The following is a 20,681-nucleotide window of genomic DNA, read 5'->3' on the forward strand; positions in this document are numbered from 1 at the left end:
TCACAAAATCTTCTAGTTTCCAGTTTGCAACATACACAGAATGACAGGATACACCAGCAGTCTACTAAAAACACAGGCATTAGAAAAGCAGGCAGCCAATTACATGTGCTGCGACAGTACGGGACCGTGTGGGGAAGAACTTCAGAGCTCACACTTGAGAACCTTCACCTACAGAAACTAAATACTTGATTCCATCGTGTTAGTGGCAGCAAGCAGCATGACAAAGTGACGTACATGAGGAAGAGGTTACCATAGTCCAAGTCAGGGATGCAGCCGTCGACCACATAGAGGAGGTTGATGATGAGAGCGAGGAGGAGCTTGCTGAAGCGAGACACTGGAATCTCGGTGATGCGGCCACGAGGCGGGCGAGGTCAGCTAGTCGTCCGGAGAGAGAGAGGATTGGAAGGCACGCCGCCGCCAACAAGGAGGGCTTGCGTTCGCCGCCGATCTGGCGCCTCCGCCGGCCGGCGAGTCCTGCCCGTTCGCCGTGCCTCGCTCCCTCTCCTCCTGCCGCCAAGGAGGAAGGCCGCGTCCGCCACCGATCTCGCACCTCCGTCGGCTGGTGAGTCGCGCCTCTCGCCCATCTCCTCCGAATCGATCGGCGGGGTTCCTCTCGCAGTCCGCTTCGAGGTTCCTCGCTTCTGGTGGCGAAGTAATCTAGGGGGCGTTGAGCGGAGCCGCTGGTGATTGATTGCGTTGACCGGAGCCGCCGATGATTGATTGCACTAATTGCGCTGCTTGTTTATCCGCTAGTTTTGGCGCTGCCGTGCGCCGGAGGGAGCAAAGGAGTGACGGAGCAGCGGTTTGCGAGGAGAACCAGGGCCAGGCCAGCGAGGGTTGTGCGCGGGACGTGCAAGTGAGGGTCGTGCGGTTGGCGATCGACGGATCGTGTCAAGCAAGGGGTGGGTATTTTCTTGAGGGGCGGGGCCGCGGGGGCAGCGCGAGAGCGGCGCCAGCGCTAATTAAGAGTGGGTAAAACATGATTGGTGCTAAACATACAAGGCATGTGAAACGTAGGATTCAATTCTCTGGATGGATGAGATTGTCTGGTTCTCCGCCTTTCGTGCTTTTATAGAGGTAGTAGATTACAACAAAAATGCTACTGGCAGGCCCGCAACGCCCACGCGCAAAAGAATTTCAGGCGAACAGCCCAATCCCCTTTCCTCACCCCTCGCTAGGTTTCCTCCACGCCGCCGCCGGTCCCTTGTGCGCAGCTCCCTCCGCCGGTCCCTCCTCCTCCGCTGCTCCTCCCGTCGGCGTCACCCGCCCCTGCCCCGCTCTCCAGCAGCAGCACTCTACTCCGGCGGACGCCGCCAAACTCTCTTCTCCAAAATTTCATCTCCCCCCTCCCGATCTAGCCAGACGGTCACGCGCACCGGCACGCCAGGGATGATGGAGCCCGCCTCCCGCAAGCGCCGCGCCTCCTCGCCTCCGCCGTCGGGCCCCGTCACGCTGCCGCCGCCCGGCTTCGTGGCGGACAGGGAGGAGGCGGCGGCCCGCGTGGAGCGGCTTCTCCAGTACCAGTTCAACAACCGCTCCCTGCTCGAGGAGGCGCTCACCCACCAGTCCTTCGCCGGCGGCGCAGCAGGCTCGTACCAGAGGCTCGAGTTCGTCGGGGACGCGGCGCTCGGCCTTGCCTTCTCCAACTTCCTCTACCTCACCAACCCCACCGTCGGCCCCGGGGCGCTCTCCACGCTCCGGGCCGCCAACATCTCCACCGAGAAGCTGGCCCGCGTCGCCGTGCGCCACGACCTCTACCCGCTGCTCCGACGCAACTGCCCTCGCCTCGATCTCTTGGTATGTGCCGCTTAAGTGTCCTCGGATCCTCCTCCCCTGAGTTAGAAGCCATAGATTCGGAGGCTCTGTTTTTATATATAGATGTTGTATTAAATCATCCATTTATTACTGTCTGCTCGAGTGTTCGATGGGCTAAACATCTATCTATAGCAGCTCACGCCACATCTTAGCTTTGATTTAGTGATGCAAGAATAAGTTTAGTACTGTATTTAGCAATGCTGAAACTGGAATTGGTAAGTACTCACGCCGCTCCATTCGGGTTCATAAGGCATGATACAATTCAATTGTTAAGTGATTGATGTTATCTCTTGGAGATGTGGACATCAGATGAACTGTTTTTGGCTACCATTGTTATGTTACTGGGTATACCTTTATGCAGGTAGGACAGTTTATCCAGTCAGTGAAACAAGAGTTAGAGGATGACCTTGGCACTACGCCCTATGGTGGCACTGTATTTAAGGCTCCCAAGGTGCTTGCTGATATAGTTGAGGCCATTGCCGCTGCTGTCTATGTGGATTGCAACTTTGATCTTGAGAAGCTCTGGAAGGTGTGTAATCCATCTTTCATGTTATTTCCCATTCATTAATATGTTGATCTGAGGTTTCCAGAAAATAACTTAACTACTAATTCTAGTCATAATACGCTGATAAAAATCTATGTAATTTTCCATGAAGAATCGAATGATTTCATTTTGGCATGACCAATCCAAGATAGCTTTACCAATAATATTTGTGAAAGTTAAAAAAATGGACCTCTGCTCTCTAAAACGACATATTTGTTTACGGAGAGAGTAGTTCACTAGAATAATGGGTGGTGAATAATGATATCACTGTTAATTATGTAGGTAACAAGGTTCCTCTTTGAGCCCATTGTCACGGCAGAAACAATAGACGAGCAACCCGTGTCTACGTTGCATGAACTGTGCCAGAAACATGGGAAAGATATAAAATTCAAGACTTGGCAGAAGGGTGGAACTGCGGTTGTAAATGTATTTGTTGGTGGGGCACTTGTTGGGATGGGCTCCTCAGAGCAGATGGTAATCGCTAAGCTCAATGCCACAAGGGATGCATTAAGCAAGCTTCTTGGTGGAGGCAATCAGCAAGTGTTGACAACCGGAGTTGGCCATGGATCGGGGGTTGAGGTTGGAGAGCTTAGGGAATGCAAGCAGAAGCTTATTGAGCAGTGCAGCAGGAAGCATTGGCCAAAACCCATCTTTAAGTAAGATTCTTGACTACTCTGTTAGTTTTTAGTTTTATATATCCTGTTCACTAGTTGAACTTTTCCTGCAATGCTCCTCAGATGAGGCATCTCTTTCCCACACCTACACTACAATTGTTTGTTGATCATATATTTGTTCTGGGCATCTTTAGAACCGTTTCACTGCTGCACATTTTATTTCGTTTCTTTATTGTAATTTCACCTTTGTTCCCATTTATCTTAGGGTAGTAACTTTTGGTCATTTCTGCTAAACAACCTTACTAGGTAAATAGAACTTTGACCTCAGTAGGTGTGGAACAGACTTGTCAGACCATCACTCAGATGCAGTATGGAAACCACTAGTTTGGTTTGATTGCCAAACACTATAGCATGACCCCCCCCCCCCACACACACACACATAGTTCTTAATTCAAAATTTATTCTGTTACCAAAAAAAGGAATTTCTGAATAACAAATTTAAAGAAGTATAAAAGTGGAAAACAAAAGTAACTATTCAGATTAAACTTGTTTTGTTTCTCGTAAGTCCCGATTTGCTGGGAATTCAAGCTTCAGATTGCAAAGAGTAATGCCATACTCCATAAACTAAAAAAATATCTGCTAATGCCATTGGGGAAGCTTTCATGTTGATTTAATGCTCAAAGTTACTTTTTTTTTTCAGGTTAGAGAAGACAGATGGGCCGGCACATGATAGGACATTTGTTTACTCGGTTCAGGTAGAAACCCAAGGTGGTATTTGGTTAACTTTAGGTGAACCGATGTCAAGAGTAAAGGATGCGGAGAATTCTGGCGCGCAGAAGATTTTGGAACATCTATTGAAATTGTGAGATCCCTATATTGTCCTTTGCAAAGAACATATTTCTATTTCTATCCCTTTGTGAACCTTAGGCTGAGGTTGTGTCTAGCAAAAATAAAAAGAATACAAAATATATTACATCCCTTGACAAAAATGATGATTCAAATTTTTATATGAATGTTCCTTTGCCGGAGTTAGGGATCCATGCACTTGAATACTGATGCTACATCCTGGTGGCGACTACTAGGAAGGAGATCCTAGAAGCCCGCATTGTGGTGGTGACTATTAGCTTGTAGGTGGGAGATGAGCTCAAGAGAATATAAGGAAACAGTGATGAAGGGAGAGCCAAAGAGGTGAATGAGGATGAAGAAGATGCACCGGGATTTTCTGATGCGGGTTCATCCTGCCCACGCCGATGAAATCATATAGTTTGAAAAAGCGCTACCATGAGTTTTTTGTCGCAAAAAAAGCAATGGGACAGAAGTTAGCTTTCCTATTTATCTATTCACTCCGATGGTCGAGATGCAGATGTATACTCATGGTTAATTCGCCATACTTTTTAAAGCCATGCACATCGGTGTAGAATTCAGTGTGAACTGAAAATTTGTTTATAAACTTGAAATAGCATGTCCATCTCGATAGTAACGACACGGGCTTCTTTTACATAAATATCACGTAGAAAATTGTAAGGATGAGACATAAATTTCCACGTACATAAAATAAAAACAGAAAGTAACTATGAATAAATAAGTTGAACTAACAAACTATACATATACTATGATTAGGAGATGGTATAATATTTGCCACAACCATGGGACTGATAGCTATAAAAATTAAATATATTTTTTGGAGAGCTTAGATCGAAAGAACCTCATCCGAACAAATGTTTTTTTTACATTGGTATAGATTTGCTTATCTCGTCTGTTTAAGAAATTCTCTGGTTTGTGGTTGTTGAACGGTGGTTTTTCAACAGTTGCTTTATAAACACTCCAGGAAAATGTTAGATGACGGGATTTTCTTCTGTTAACAAACAGCGAAATTGGCAACCCGAGTTATCACAACCCACTCAGGTCATTTTCGATTCAGTGATTCACACAATAATAAGCAAAATCTAGGCCTTGGTTCGTGGTCAATGAACTATGTCGTGACGAGCTATGTTTTTGATATATGGAAACATAGCCACACTTTAGGACAGTAAAACTGAGCAGCTTTCCAACCATGTAATGCCTTGCGCGTTTCTGGCCATCCATTTTTTGTGACTTGGGCAACCTTGAGTCCTTGACCGTTAGTCTGTTGTCTACTCCGGCTTTCACAATTTGAAGCCCTATGGTAAAGTAGGATAGGGATTGGGAGAGGGAGAGGGAGAGGGAGAGGGAGAGGGAGATGTAGGCCGACACCATGGCTGTTCGGCTGAGCACAACTGCTCTGCTGGGATTTGAAGAAGCAATCATTCTTCAATTTCTCTACGGGCATTCATGGCAGGTGATGTGGCCATCCTTCCACTGCCTCGGTACATGTACGTGTATTTATGCCCCTACCACTTTTCACTAAATCTTTCCACTCCGGCAACACAACATCCATCAGCATGGTGCTTGGCTAGGTTCCCCTATATTTTTTTCCCCGTTCATGTACAATTCCTTCTTACACCAAACAATTACATTATCCTGATATCCTCTCAATCCCAAATTTTGTGCAGGTGATGTTCATACTGGTTGTGGTCAATTTATTTGGGAGATCTTGGAGGCTGGTACTCCCATTTTCTTACTTCGGAAATTCTTCAACTGATAATTTCGGATGGCCTCTGGACAGGTAATTACTTCAAGTGTACTGCCAGATCTTATCCTTCCTTGTTTTACCATCGATGTTTTTACAGCGCATGATTGCTTAGATTATATATTTTGTTGACCCCTGGATGGGAGACGAATCTGTGTGCTTGTCATTATTTAGTATAATTTCAGATTATAATGAATTTGTCTGTGCTTGGTATTGTCGAAGCAGATTTCTTGGACTTCTCATTAGAAGTACATAATTAGAATTTAAAGTCTTGGATTCAGTCATAGTCAAGTGTGTCTGGTCAACTTGAATGATTCTTGGCATAAGCTATGCTTAGCTAAAGGGGGTGTTTACTGTTTACTTTATGTATTTATTTAGTTCTATTTTACAGAATAGCCACATGAGATATTCCTGGAAATTTATATTGGTGTGAATTGGTTATGTGGTATTTGTATACACAAGTTGTGCATACATGGTGTTGTTTTTGTACTACAAAGGAGAAAGTTGATCACCTATTTTTTTTATGGCGGCAACCTAATATGGCGGTCAATTTTGGAAATAAGAAATACTGCTTCTCTTGAAAAGGCATCTTTTATCTTCCTAATCAGTTTTGTGTTCCCTACTTTGCTATAGATTTGTTTTTGGTCCCTATTGCAGAATAGTGGAGGGGGAGCAGGCTCTGGAAGCTCATGTATTTGGTTCGGGTTAAAGTTTTGAGCATCCAAGAGGTTGAGAAGCTGCTACATACGTGCTAATTAGCTCATGCTGTGTGCTGATTAACCTGATGCGTTTTAGATGTTAAGCTTTTGCTGTGGCCCAAGCTTATCTTTGAGCTTTCTGCTTTTGCATGACTTTAAAATCTTGGTGGAGGCTACTCCTATTGATAAATTAGTGGGAATTTAGGTTTATCTGGCGTTCCAAAAGTATGTCCTCAATGCATAAATTTAATTTTTTAGTGAATGATTGCTATATCGACACACATGCATAATTTTTACTTATGATGACTTCCCTTCTGTCCATGCTTACCCTGTATACAACCTTCTGTCCATGCTTACGTTGTATACAAATACAATTATGTTAACGGCTTAGGTATCCCCATAAATATTGTTTTCTTCTGTCCATAATATTTATTTTCTCATGATTTTATTTCATTGTTGGTATGATCCCTAGCATTTTATATGGCGATCCTCAATGAATTTTCTTGAGGATATTTTATAACCGAGCTCATTTAACTTTTTTTCTTTTCTGATTTGATGTCTTGTCCTTCTATTCTTCTTCCTTCATGATCAGGTCTATTTGGAAAGCCTGATTACTGATGTATTACTTGAAGGCAAAGAAGTCTTTAAGAATGTAATTCATGTATATATTTGCACTAATAACCTCTCAAACTGTGGAATATAATAATAAATGTCTGAAATTTTGCAGAAATAGTGATTTTTCACTGAGATGGTTAAAACACCATGCACAAATGATAGAGCATAAATGAGCCTCAGGTGAACCTGTCCGGTCTGGCACGTCAAGGACACTTGTATACCAGCTTCCCACCATCGTTGTTATCGCCAACAATATGAAGTGGTAAACTTTCTATCTCATTTATCTGCTTTCCTTAATAGTTTTCGCACAAATTTTTGAATTGTGATAACTCATTATCACAATTCGTCATTCTTGTTTACGCGATTGGATAGTGGCTATTTTCTTCCTTGTGACAGCTAATCAAGCTCAGGGATATGATTGCGATTCATTATCTTTTTCGTTCCAACCACTTTTACGAAATCTGACATGACAAAATAACCGTGACATTATGCATCACTTGTAATTTTAGGCCCAATAGATGCACAAAAATGGTAGATCGCAGCAATTATTTTCGAGGACTGGTTTTTATGGTCTCTAGGCGATTGAAAAGGAATATAAGTCTACATCCATTTTACTTTTGGAAGAGGCAATTGAAAAGGCATAGTTGTGCCGTTGTACATCCCAGCCATTCCTTCCGAAGGCCCGGTCCAATACACGGATATTTCATTGCTAACAAAAGAAACATTGCTTCACAAATTAGGATTACCCGGGAGCTTGCTGCTCGTCTTTAATTCCATGAAGTCCGAAATTACTTCCATGCTCGCCACCACGCTCGCCCCTGGTGTTTGCTCCTGATCATCCTCTACCGCTGCTTCCCATGCTAACTCTGGGCCGCCAAAGCTTCTTGCTGCCCATGCTCACCGAAACTATTTCATGCTCGCCACCAAACTCGCACTGGCGTTTGCTCCTGACCATCCTCTGTTGCTTGCTATATGGGCCGCCAAAGCTTCTCGCTGCCTGTGCTCGCTGACTGATGCTGAAGATTCTCGCTGCCCATGCTCTCCCTGTTGGAGCCGATACTACTTCATCTGGCTGCACTGGGAACCGGACACTATATGAAGCAAATTCTCCAAGCTTTGGGGAGCAAATTTTGGCTAGCAATGTCGAATCGAATGCTGATGGCAGAAACAAGGAGTTGGGAAAATTATATGTTTTTGTTTGCAGGTTTGCTATTTTAAGTCGAGTGGCAAATTATTTCAGTTCATTTGATTCACACTATCAAGTTCATAGTTCATCAATTGATGTACTTACATCTCCACAGATCTGCAACAACAATAATTAAAGTATGATAAAACTGTCTTGATGACTCATTTATAAAGATATCATTATTCCTCACATCTTTCCACACAAACGTCAGAGCTTGGAAAGTAATTACCAATCTTCGTATTGGAAGTAGTCTTTGCTTATTAAGCACTAACTATTTTTGACACATTTACCACAGTTTAAGTTGCTGCACATGGCGCTTATTGCAGACCCAGTTTTTAATGTGGGTATCACCAATATACACCATCCACACCCCGTTATGAAATGCAACGTCCAGGTAATTAGTGTTGTAAGGCTACCTTTAGGAGAGATATTTTTGGTTGTACTGCTAAAACTAAGGGGCGTGCCATCCAGGTAGAAAAAATATACCTGCTGCACACTTGTGGGAACTAATTCATAAAACCTTCAATCAAGATGAGTATCTAGTGAATCCCACAGCGAAGCAAAGCGTGGGCATGTGACTAGTTTGTTCCATTTTGCTCGTGAAGTAGTATTGAATTGTACAACAACCTGAGCTGAAAGTTCTTCTGTATCATCTGATTATTACCTGTCTTGCTTGCGCAGAGTCGGTCGATGGATTAAGAAGCCTCATCCTTGGAACTCCAAGATGAAGAAGGTGGCACTGAAATGTAACAGTTGTGATGAGCATTTGCAAGATTAGGGTGGCGCATGCCTGAGATTAAGAAGCTATTTCGCTGAGACAGTGAGATGGCCCCTAATTATTTTCTTCTTCTTCTTGAGATGATGGCTCCTAATTAGCAGCTAGCTACAGATATGCGCAAAGGAGACAGGGAAAGAAAGGTACATGTTGATGAAGATGCCGCTGAAATTTGACAGTTGTGATGAGCATTTGCTACATATTAAGAATCTTTGTCGCTGTGACGGCATGTTTGTTGATGGACGGATGGATACCATTTCTATATATCGTGTGTGACATTCCCATGTCATTATGAATCCATTATGGTACTTTTATTGTACTGATATTATAGTCTCTTGAGGTGTGGTTGATCCAAATGCATGAGTGAAAAATCTTAGTACATAATTATATATCCGTGTCTACAAGTTTTCTTATATCGGATATAGTTGGCGTGCAAGACAAGTGCACAATAATTGTAGCAGTATGTTCTACATCAAATCAAATACTCCCTTTGCAAACATTTGTAAGATGTTTTAGATCACTAAAGTACTACTGTCTTATAAAGTTTACAGAGGTAGTATGTTACAAGCGTATACTTTTCTGAACTAATACGTGTCGATCTTCATAGAATTCCAGGTTAAATTGGAAAACCATTTCCTTGCAAAAATAATAATTTGAAAACCATTGTTTGGGAACTTGAGATAGCGTGCCCATTCTGAGTATAAGTGTATAACACTGAACTTCATTGCATAAATATGACATAAAAAAGAAACTTGGTTAGCAAGGAAAATACAGTTTTCAGCTATGACCCTATGAAATTAATTACGTAAATATATCACATAAAAATATTTTTGTATGCACGGAAAATACAGTTTTCAAACTGGCGCTGTAGTAGTTTTTTTTAATAATAAAAAATAGCACAACGGACAGCCCGTATAGCCTGAAGGATGGCCCTTTACATATATTCTTCTTACCTTTCATCCAAGGCCCGTTAGCGGATGGCCCGTTAAGGCGTCGTCGAGGGTTTCCGTCGCCGGCCTCCTCTTAATTTCCAATGGAGAGCAGCAAGAGAATTGAACCGAGTTTGCCGGAGTTCCCCGCCCACCTCTTGGAGCGGATATTCCATTTGGTGGGCGGCTGCGTCTACTGCGTCTACTGGAGAATGGAGCCAACAAGATATAGCTATTGTGGATGCAGGGGAAGGCAGGCTTGGGATGTTCCGTACAGGTCATGAAAATGCAAGTGGTGAATCTTATCTCTGTTATTCCATTTGGCAAAACAAAGGCGAGAGTTCCGGCGACTGGCAGATGGAGAAAATGTCACTAGGTTCTGGGTATCGGTATAATATCGAAGGTGGAACAGAAAACTACTTGATCCTACTAAGGATAGAAGCTCAGAAGTACTTTTCGTTAATAACCCCACCAATCACTGAATTTTGCAAACTGGATGTCAGGACAATGCAGGTTGAGAGGATTTGTGCTGAATCTTGCGGGTTCTCTGGTTCTAAAGCGTTCATATATACCAACTTCCCACCATCGTTGTTGTCTTTACCGACAATATGAAGCGGTAAACTTTCTATTGCATCCTTGCTATGTTCATCCCTTCATGGTTATCTCCCAGCTTGTCTAGTGCCTAATAGTTCAATACTGCAGTTGGTTGTTCTTGTTTGCATCATTTAGAGCATCTCTAATAGATAGTCCAAAATTTGGCGGTCCAAAAGCGGAGATGTAAAATTTGGACCGTCAAAAAGTGCGTTTTGGAGCTCCAAAAAAAGCTCAACTTCAACAGATGGTCCAAATTGATGGTCCAAAAGAGCAACTCCAATAGATGGTCCAAAATGAAGATGTAAAACGACATACTACTAGTCTATTCAACATAGTTCAAACATCAAATTCAACATAGTTTCATACATCAACTTCAACTACTACTTATTCAAACTACCAGATAAACTACTCATCGGAGCTACGGAACTGCTCCCAGAACTCCTGCTTCGTCGGGTCGTCGCACCCCTCCTCCTCCTCCTCCGAGAAGTTTGCCCAGTCCTCCTCGGAAGAGGACTCGATGGGGATCACCGTCGAGGGACCGGCCTCATCCTCCTTCTTCGGCCCCTTCTTCTTCTGCTCCGCCTCACGCTTCCAGTAGTACTCCATCTCGGCCTGGACGTACTCCGGATGCTCCCGAGCAAACCTCACCATCGCCTCCTCATCGGTCTCGCCAGCACTGACGACAACCGACGGCTTCTTCGTCTTCTTCTTCTTCGTCGTGATCTCCTTCATGTTGATTCCCTGCAGCATAGGCATCTCCGCTTTCGCCCGACTCTCGATCTCTGGAAAGTTGAGGTGTGACCGAGGCCTCTCGGCACGCCACACCGCCACGTCGTAGGCACGCGCGGCCTCGTGGGCGGAGGGGTACGTGCCGATCCACCAACGCCTTACGGCGTCGGAGAACTCCACACCCCAGTTGCCGGAGGGCTTCTGCCTCACGCTGAAGAAGCCCGACTTGCCCTTCGGCGTCTTCTTTGGCGCCATTGGGAGCGGCGTGCGGCCGGGGCGGTGCTGCGGGGCGGCGGTGGCGGGCGGGGCGATGACGAATGGAGCCGGGCGGGGCGGATCTATGGGGCGGCGGGCTGCGGGGCGGAGCTGCGGGGCGGGCGGGCGGGTGGGGAAAAAGTGGGGAAACCCAAAAAAAACGGGGGCGACGGGGCGGTGCTGCCGGGCGGCGGTGGCGGGCGGGGCCGATACGGATGGAGCCGCGGGCGCGGATCTGCGGGGCGGCGGTGGGCGGGCGGGGCGGTGGCGGAGCTGCGGGGCGGGCGGTCGGCACGTGCATGGAAACAGCGGCGGGCGGCGGGGCGGTGGAAACAGCGGTGGGCGGCGGGGCGGTGCCGGATCTGATGCGGGCGGCGTGCGGCGGGGCGGCGGCGGGTGGGCGGAGCGCGCGGGGCGGCGCAGACGGGTGGGAGGTCGCGGGCGGGCGGGCGGGAACGGAAATGAAGTGGTGGTTGGGAGTTCGCGGGCGGCGGCTGGTTTTGGACCAGATACATCTCGTGATGTATATTTGCATCGCGAGGTGTTGCATTTTACATCACGAGGAGGCCGCGCTCCAATTTTTTTTTGCATATGGACTGTCTGTTGGAGCAGTGTTTTTTGCCCCAGACGGTCCAAAAGTTAGTTATTTTTACATTTGGACCATCTATTGGAGATGCTCTTAGTAGGGGTTATTTATCTTGTGCTAGGTACATAATTGCAATTCGCTGTCTTGTTTTTTGTGTTTGTTCAAATTGTCATTTTTAGGGAATCAGACAGGAGAAAAGATCTTCCACATAGCTTATGCGTCCATTATTATGTTAGGCCTCATGAAATCAACAATTATTTTCAAGGAATATTTCATGGTCAAGGTATAGAAGGATTGATAGATCCAGTTTTTCCTTTTGAGTATTTCACTCACCTAACGATAATTCATTCCATTCAAGCACGGCTACACTTGTGTCTATTTCTTAATAAATAATAAGCAACGAGGCAGGAAAAGTCTTCTTTTAGCCATGTTCGCATATATGATTTTATCTTCAATGTTGTTTCAAAATAAATATGATTAACTTATACAGTCACAAATAAGAGCCCAACTCACTGCTCATGTATCTTGTTCTCAAAAGCTGTTTGATTTGAATCAGCCTCATAAGATCCATTATAGGCGGGGTGCTGTTTTTCCTTTCCTTTTAAAGATAGTTGGAACATTTCACCCGCCTCTTCATGAGTCTGTCATGCCAATGCATGCCAAATATAAGTATTAATCTTTGTGTTGTGCGGTCGGTTCACATGCCAAAAAATGCCTGCAGCCGACCGTTGGGGCCGCCCCATGAACTTACCAGTAAAACCATGACGTCTCATTATCTTCTCCCATCTCCACAACAATTGCCGCCTTCGTTTCATCTCTCCCATATCCACCCCAACAATCAAAGCCGACGCTAAATCGGGCAACGAGGCCTGCGACTCAGGGGCGGGCAAAAAAGCAAGGAGAAGCAGGCACATTAAGCTGAAACCGGCGACGCCATGTCCTGCCATGGCCGAGATTCAGACAAGTCGGAGATGACTCTGGTGGCGGTGAGGCACGGGCAAGGAAGAGACATAGGGCCGAGATTCAGATGTACCAGCAAGCAATGGAAGAAACAACATGGTGAAGATCTGAGTATCAAAGAAAAAGAAAAACAGCAGCTCTGTTGGCTGCACAACCACACTACACTCACAAGGCAAAACGCCGTCCGCCCCGACAAGGCAACGCAGTTGTGAATTTGACGGAGAACTACGAAGAACTAGGCAAGGTTGGTGTCGCGGAGGATCGCCGAACAGACCACCTGTTGTGCGCCATCGTACACCACCAGGGCCTTGCCACCGCAGCTTTGACTTCACAACAACAAACAACCAAGGCAATCCCACGGACACGTCGGAGAAGAGCTGACTACCTCGACCAATGCCAAGCCTCCGACCTCACTCACCCTCTTTTCATCGTTACCACAAAAGCCATCGTGAACGTCCAGCCGCAGGAAGCACCAATGGGATCAAAATCTTCAAGACGGCGCCCTAAAGAGGGGAAACTACGTTGAAGACGACGATACCGCCCGACCCTACAACAGGGTCTTGGTTTTCACCTCAAGATCTTGATCCGGGAGTAGAGGTTGTTTAGATCCCCCACGACGCCTCCAAGGAGGATGACAATGCCCAGGGGCACCGCGTCGCCGGCTGGCGATCACCGGCCTGGCTTCCAGCCGGAGCAACCACTCCCACGTAGCTGGCCGAGGCCAACAGGTACCTCCACTGGACCGTGCACCCCAGATCCACCGTTGTCCGTTGAAACCTTTGGGTCACCAGCGAGCAGGATCTGCGAGCGACCGCCACACCAGCCAGAGTTGAAGGCCGCCATCCAGAGGAGCCGCCGGACCAGCTCATCTCTGGCCCCTCACGACACAGCTGTAGCAAACCATCGGGCGCGATCACTGCAAGCCCCCAATGTGCCAGATCTGCGTGGGCTGGAGTCCTCTTGGCCAACGCGCTTCTTGCGCGCCCGAATCACGCATTGTGGAGCCCCTGCGCTGCTGTGCCTCTGTGCACTGCTTGGCAGACTAGCTGAGCCGCCTCGAGGAAAGCCCCCCCCCTCCCCCCCGCGCTGCCGAGCCGCGCAGGCTTTGCCCGACAACTGCCGCCAACAGAGGATGAACAAACGGTGGGTGGGGTGCTGGCGACGGATAGGGTTTGCTCCCGAGCCGCCCACAGGAGCGGCACGCACGGGAGCGCTCGAGTATAGACAATGTAAAACAGAACAAAAAGGGAGGACTTAAAGGGATGGCCGGGGTAACAACAGTTGGGGTAGGGTGAGGCGGGGCGCCAGCGACACTGGCCGCAGGGTGAGATATGGCAAAATGAACCCTCTTTTCAAAGTTTAGCCAAAAATGTCCCACCTCCCAAACTTATACCTAATCTAACCCTTTTAGTTAATGCCAATCTCTCATGCATTGAACTTGTCTGTGTGGCTATGTCAGTGCTCGGCGTTGGAGAAAGTTAGTGTTCTGTCATCGAAATGGGTGTCACACATGTGTACACTAGTAGAAAAAGGGTCTAATGTGAAACTCATTAGTCACGGTTTGTAATTAAACCGACACTAATGCGACCATTAGTATTGGTTCCAATGGCTAGACGGGCGGCGCTCATTAGTACCGGTTCGTGGCGAACCTTTAGTACTGGTTCATGCCACGAACCGGTACTAAAGAGGTGGTGGTCTTTAGTACGGGTTGGTGGCTTCAAGCGGTACTAGGGGGGGGGGGTCTTTAGTACCGGTTGGAGTAACCAACCCATACTGAAGGCACCACCTTTAGTACGGGTTGGTGGCTTCAACCGGTACTAAAGACCCCCCCCCTTTTAGTACCGGTTGGAGCCACCAACCGGTACTAAAGGTGATGCGCTGCCACCCGCAGTGCACAATGTTTAGTCCCACCTTGCTAGTTGAGAGGAGCTCGCACCGGTTTATAAGCCCCGCCGCGGCTACCGCGTCGAGCTCCTCTCTAAGCAAACCTTTGTGGGCCTATTGCAAGTCTTCTGAACTGTGGAGCCTACTGGGCCGTACGGGCCTGTATCCTGGCCCAACTAGAAATTGGGTTTCTAGTCGTATGTAGGCCATGCCGGCCTAGTAGGCGGGCTGTTTTTGCTTTATTTCAAAAATAAAAATAAAAAAAATCCTTACTAACGGGACTAAAGGTCCCCAGACCACGGCGCGCCTCGTGCCACGTGGTGGGCCTTTGGTCCCGGTTCGTGTTGAACCGGGACTAAAGGGGACCTTTAGTCCCCACTCTTTAGTGCCGGTTTCAGAATCGGTACTAAAGGTCCTTACGAACTGGTACTAAAAGACATTTTTCTACTAGTGGAACAACGCCATGGTCCGTGGCATGGAGCTTTTAGTGCTCAATGGCATAGTCTATGGAGTTGACCCTCTCTCAACATTACACCATCATTTTTGCCACCCTCATGGGGTTAACGCCATGGACTGTGTCGTTGACCTCTAATAGCTCAAATGCCATGGTTTGTGGCGTTGACATTTGAATCTTGACGCTAAGTATTTTCCAACACGGAGGTGTGTGGTGCTGACATAGCCAAGGTCAACACGAAGAAAAGGGTTAGGTTTGGTTGAAGTTTTGGAGGGGTTCGTGTTTTGCTGGACTTCAAGAAAAGGGACAATTTTATTAATTCTCATGGCCGCGGGCAGCTGAAGACGGTGGTTGTTCCGGGCTGGCCGGCTTGTCATCGATACTGGGCACGGTGGCAATCTTGGTGAGTGGAGTCGAGTGGTGGCGGTGGCCCCCTTTGCTTGCTCGTTCATGTGCAGGCCGCAAGACGACTGATGAACATGACTGGTGCAAATCAACCATTGGGGAGCTCTGCTGCAGCCGACCGTGAACTAGCTGTTCTCTAATCTCTCTAGGACAGTAGAAGGCACACAGTTTGTTGATTGTGGCTGCCAAGACCCCCTTAATTATTTTTCCTTGTGTGGCGTAAGTTTGAAGTTTTCTCTTTGGAGACTGAAAACTAAGATTGAAGTTCGTTCAGCTCATTTATTTATGTTTAGTTGCATCTGCCTGACTGTTATTACAGCTCGTGTTTCAAGTTATGGCGCTAAATAGATAAAAGTGAGTTTGCAGTTCGTTACATGTGTCAGATTCAGCTAGGAACAATATTGCCAGTGGGACACAAATGCTATTCTGCTTCTGCCTGTAATACTATATGCTGTAGCTCCCTGTAAAAGTAATGTTTGCAGTTAGTTACACATATCAAATTCAGTTCAGAGCAACATTGCCAGTGGGACAAATGAGCATTTTCAGATAGTAGTTGCATACTTCAAATTTGGTTGAGAAACAATATTACCGGTGGTACACCAATGTTGTTCTGCTTCTGCCTGTTTAATACTACTATAAACCCCTATAATCTGTTCCTAATTCAGTTGAGAAACAATATTGTGGGTGGTACACCAATGCTGTTCTACTTCTGCATGTGTTGTTCTTCCTGTGTGTATACTATGCCGCCAATAATCTGTTCCATTTTGCTGATACGTAAAGTATTGAATCTGCAAAATCTGAGCTGAAAGTCCTTCTGCATCAGCTGATTAATTCTTGTCTTGCTTGCACAGAGTCAATTGATGGAGCCATAGTCAGTCGGATGAACATCCTCGTCCTCACAACTCCGGGCGGTTGTGATTTCGGCAGCGTGGACTCCGTGCAGATGCGGTCGCCTTGCCTGCAAGAGGACATGATTTAATCTACAGTGGACTCACTGTTCAGTGCTTATTGCGCTGCCTCCAGATGGACCAAGCCATGAGAAGAGCCAACGTGGCTAGGCCCTTGCGGTGGTCATTGGGTGATCCGAGGATGGCCGACGTGGACCACACAGATGGCCACTGGGCGAGCCAAGTGAACATCTTGACACGAAGAGGTGCCCAGCTTCTCCACGTGAGGCGCCAGTGGGGGGCTGAAGTAGATCTGACGAATAGAATACGATAGCAGGACCAGGCGGAGTACTTGGCGTCGGTGATCCAACGCAAGACCAGGCAGTCTGGAGAACTGGAGAGGGAGATGGGCCTGAGTAACCTTCAGAGTTGCACATACTCAGTCATAGCCCTGGCGTCAAGGCGCCATGGAGGTCGGCCACCCAGCTGCGACCATGAAGATCTTCCAACACCCCGCGCTTATGCCAACGACGAGGCACGAGTGGAAGGAGGGATGGAGCCAACTCAGAGATGGCCTTGCCATTGATCCAAGGATCTGTCCAAAAGCGGCAGGTACGTCCGTCGCCGACGGACCAGGATGTGGATGCAAGAAGATGGAGGAGGCGTTTAGATTGCTGGGGAGGTGAAGATGCGCCCAAGGTCTGGTGGGGTCCCTGCATTGCAACCACAGCCAATGAACACCAAGCTCAAGGTGTCGGCAGGCACGTTGCCAATGGATGGGACCGTGGCCACTGTGGGTCTCCTTCGGCCGTGGCAGAGGAACTCACGAATAGTACTGTTCACCTGCTTGAGCACTGGCGGGCAAAGAGCAATGACCACGATGATGTGGGACTGGATCACACATAGCACGTGGCGAACCAGAGCAAGGCGCTCGCCATGGGAGAGAAGCGTCGCGTGCCGGGTGGAAAGCTTCTTGACAAGATTTTTGACGATAGGCTGGAGCGACGTCGCGAAGGGTTTCCTCACTGAGAGTGGGATACTGAGGTAGGTGATGGGGAAACAGATGACGACACAGGCGAGCTCGTAGTTGATTGTGGCTAGCGGGGGGTCATTGCACCAGATGGGCGTGGCCGAGCACTTAGCGAAGTTAGTGCAAAGCCCGGGCGCCTCGACGAAGGCACGTAACAGCTCGCGGATGACCCACAGATCTTGGGTTGAAGGATGACAGAAGACAACGACGTCGTCAGCATAGAGGGATATGCTCGAGGGGGCATGGCGATCGGTGAGGCGCTGAAGCAGTCCGCGACTATGAGCATGTAGGAGGAGCGAGTTCAGAGCATCGATGGCCATCATGAAGAGCATGGGGGAGATGGGGTCTCCCTGGCGCAATCCGCAAGCAAGGGCGATCGGAGGTCCAGGAGATCCGTTGATGAGGACACGAGTGCTGGAGGTGGAGAAAAGAATGACGATCCAGCCAATCCAACGTCTCCTGAAGCCCAGGTGGCGTACACCTATGAGGAATGGCAGGAGACCGTGTCGAAGGCGTGCATGATGTCGAGCTTGAGGAAAACTCTGGGGACCCGGAGATTGTGCAACTGGCGGGTTGTCTGCTTGACTAGCATGAAGTTGTCGTGCACGCACCGGCCCGCTATGAACGTGCTCTGGTTGGTGTACACGAACTGACCAAGACGCGGAGCGATAAAACCTTGGCAATGAGCTTGGCGATGAGGTGAATCAAGCTTATTCGCCGGTAGTCCGAGAGGGTGGAGGCATATTGCTTCTTCGGAAGGAGCGTGATGAGGGCCTCGTTGAGGCATTGCATGCTGCACCCATTGAGCAAGTAGAACTTGTCGAGCACGGCACATATGTTAGCTTTGATAGTATCCCAGCACGCCACAAGGAACTCCGAGGTGAACACATCGAGGCCCGGGGCCTTGCCGCGAGGGAGCGCCTTCACAGCCTGCCAAATCTCATCCTCCATGAATTGGTGCTCAAGATCAGAGAGATCAAAGGAGCGGTCCTCAATCTGGTCGAGGTCGATGGAGAACTGGCAAGGGTGGAGGTGCCAATGAGCGAGGAGAAGTTGTGGAACGCCACTTCGGCCATGCCCGGCTCGTCGTAGACCGTGGTGTTCTCGTGCCGTAGGGAGAAGATGCGGTTTTTCTTTTGCCTATGAGCCACATGGTTCTTGAAAAATGCGGTGTTGGTATCACCCTCCTTGAGTTAGAAGAAATGTGCACGCTCGCGAGCAATGGACCTCTCAAGGGAAGCCAGGCCCAGGTAAGCACGCTTGAGATTGCGGCGTAGCCAGGAATCGTAGGGGGATAGGGCTCTAAAATCTTGAGCCGCGGGCAATCGATTCCCATGCAATCATGAGTTGCAACGATACATGGTCGGAGGTACGAGCCGCCCAGCTCTGGAGGTGGCGAGCCGTGTGCTTGAGGCATAGGTAGACGCGCCGATACGGATCCGGGTCGTAAACAACGCCCCACGCGTCCGCCACCGTGTCCTGAAACCTGTCGAGCTTGGTCCAGAAACGCTTGAAGTGGAATCGTTTTGGGCCAGCGTGACGCGGCGAGTAGTAAGAAACATCGGGCAGTGATTAGAGCCTGTCGAGGCAAGGCACCAAAGAAGGCAGTACAGCTGCGAGAGCTCTCATATTCAGAGATGCACATGAACCGATCATTGCGAACCAGCGTGGGAGAGCCCTGCTCATTGGACCAAGTATAACGATGGCCATGCATGTACATGTCCCCTGGCTCCATATCAGCAATGAAACGACGGAAACAGCTCGAAGTGCAGCGATTGATATGTCCATTACTCTTGTCCTCCGATGATGAGACAAGGTTGAAGTCATCCCTTAGGAGCCAGGGCCAGCACAAGACGCGCGGGTATCCTTCAAGTCTTCAAGGAACAGGATCTTCTCGTCATCCTCCTGCGGTCTGTACACGCCGGTGATCCACCGGGGGTGCGCGCCGGAGGTGGAGGAGACAAGGGTCGTGATGTGGTGCTGGCCAACGTACGGACTAGATATGGAGACCTGTTGCAGTTCCAGGCAAGGAGAATTAGGGCTGGACGCTCGAGCGAGCTTTTTAGCTCGGCCCGAAACTCGCTCCAGCTCGGCCCGACTCAGCTCGGCCCGACATGGAAATAGGCCGAGCCGAGCTGTGAATATTCGACTCGTTCGGCGACCGAGCCGAGCCGGTTTCCGCTCGGTCCAGCTCGATGGCCCGTTTCGCGGCCCAGTTTTTTTTTTAGAAAATTTGCAGCCCAGTGTACACACTAAGCAGCCTACGGAACAGCCCAAGCCCACTACGAAGCACCCCTGGCTAACCCTAGCGAGTGCGTGCACGAGATGCCGGCACCCCTGACTTCCCCCGCCGCGCCGCCGCTCTCGCCATGACCTGACGAAGTCGTTGTCCTCCTCGCCATGCCCGATGTTGGACGGATCTCTCTCTCTCTCGGCACCGCTGGCAGACGTGCCCGTTCGGTGCCGCGTCGGACACCGCCGTTCGTCGCTCCCGAGGTTCATGGCCAAGCTCGCCGCAGTCCCTAGTGTCCTCCGCCCCAAGCACAAGCAGGTATAACTTCCATGGCTCCCTCCGGCGGCGCGCACGCACTCACACCGACGGCTAACACACACACTTCACGCATGCACTAGCAGTAGCTTACTCACGCACGCATCCACTGCAGCACTGGCACACTGCATCGGCGCGCACACATAGAGCAATGCATCCACGAGCCGCTCGGTCTGAACCGAGCTAGATGCAAGACGAGCCGAGCCTCCAAAAGCAGGCTCGTTCAACTAGCAAGCTGAGCCGAGCTTAGCTCGTTCATGACGAGTCAAAGGCAGGCTCGGATCAAGCTCGGCTCGGCTCGGCTCGTGTCCAGCCCTAATCATTGCTATATACACTATGTTGTTTTCCTGTGTGTATGTGTCATCGATTGTGTGGCTACTCCCTCCTGAAACTAAGAACGTTTGCAAACGACAGGGAGAGAGGTTCTGAAGTATTTTATTTCTTTCTTTTGTTATCGTGGCTGCTTCTACGTACTTCTCTGCCAGCGTGACTCACAAAAACGATGGTGGTGTTGGCTAGTTGACTGTCTGTTGGTAATTTGGTTGCTGTGGTTCAGTTCTGGGGT

General features: G+C 48.5%; 2 protein-coding genes and 1 long non-coding RNA gene across 23 annotated transcripts; 1 reads left to right on the forward strand and 2 right to left on the reverse strand.

Annotated features, from left to right (window-relative positions):
- Positions 1–949, reverse strand: LOC125553494. Its single transcript, XR_007304081.1, has 2 exons — positions 251–949; positions 1–177 (listed from the first exon to the last, which is right to left on the reverse strand). It is a non-coding gene; the product is annotated as an uncharacterized LOC125553494 (long non-coding RNA).
- A 168-nt stretch (positions 950–1,117) lies between these two features.
- LOC125550541 (ribonuclease 3-like protein 2) lies at positions 1,118–9,169 on the forward strand. 21 transcript variants are annotated; one of them, XR_007301673.1, is made up of 10 exons: positions 1,118–1,797; positions 2,177–2,344; positions 2,642–3,015; positions 3,674–3,835; positions 4,007–5,324; positions 5,505–5,617; positions 6,215–6,309; positions 6,872–6,931; positions 7,007–7,156; positions 8,762–9,169. XR_007301673.1 is itself a non-coding variant. In XM_048713564.1 (4 exons), exons 1-4 carry the CDS (start codon positions 1,390–1,392, stop codon positions 3,837–3,839), a joined length of 1,116 nt encoding a protein of 371 aa, XP_048569521.1. In that variant the 5' UTR covers positions 1,118–1,389. The 21 variants fall into 21 exon arrangements, 1 of the variants encoding a protein (XP_048569521.1); XR_007301670.1 differs by having other exon boundaries at positions 6,239–6,309; XR_007301668.1 differs by having other exon boundaries at positions 5,505–6,309.
- A 1,614-nt stretch (positions 9,170–10,783) lies between these two features.
- Positions 10,784–11,362, reverse strand: LOC125554580 (ethylene-responsive transcription factor ERF084-like). Its single transcript, XM_048718098.1, has one exon. The coding sequence runs from the start codon at positions 11,360–11,362 to the stop codon at positions 10,784–10,786; it is 579 nt and encodes a 192-aa protein (XP_048574055.1).
- Between the last annotated feature and the right edge of the window lie 9,319 nt (positions 11,363–20,681).

This window comes from Triticum urartu, chromosome 4 (assembly GCF_003073215.2).
Source record: "Triticum urartu cultivar G1812 chromosome 4, Tu2.1, whole genome shotgun sequence".
Taxonomy (NCBI): Eukaryota; Viridiplantae; Streptophyta; class Magnoliopsida; order Poales; family Poaceae; genus Triticum; species Triticum urartu.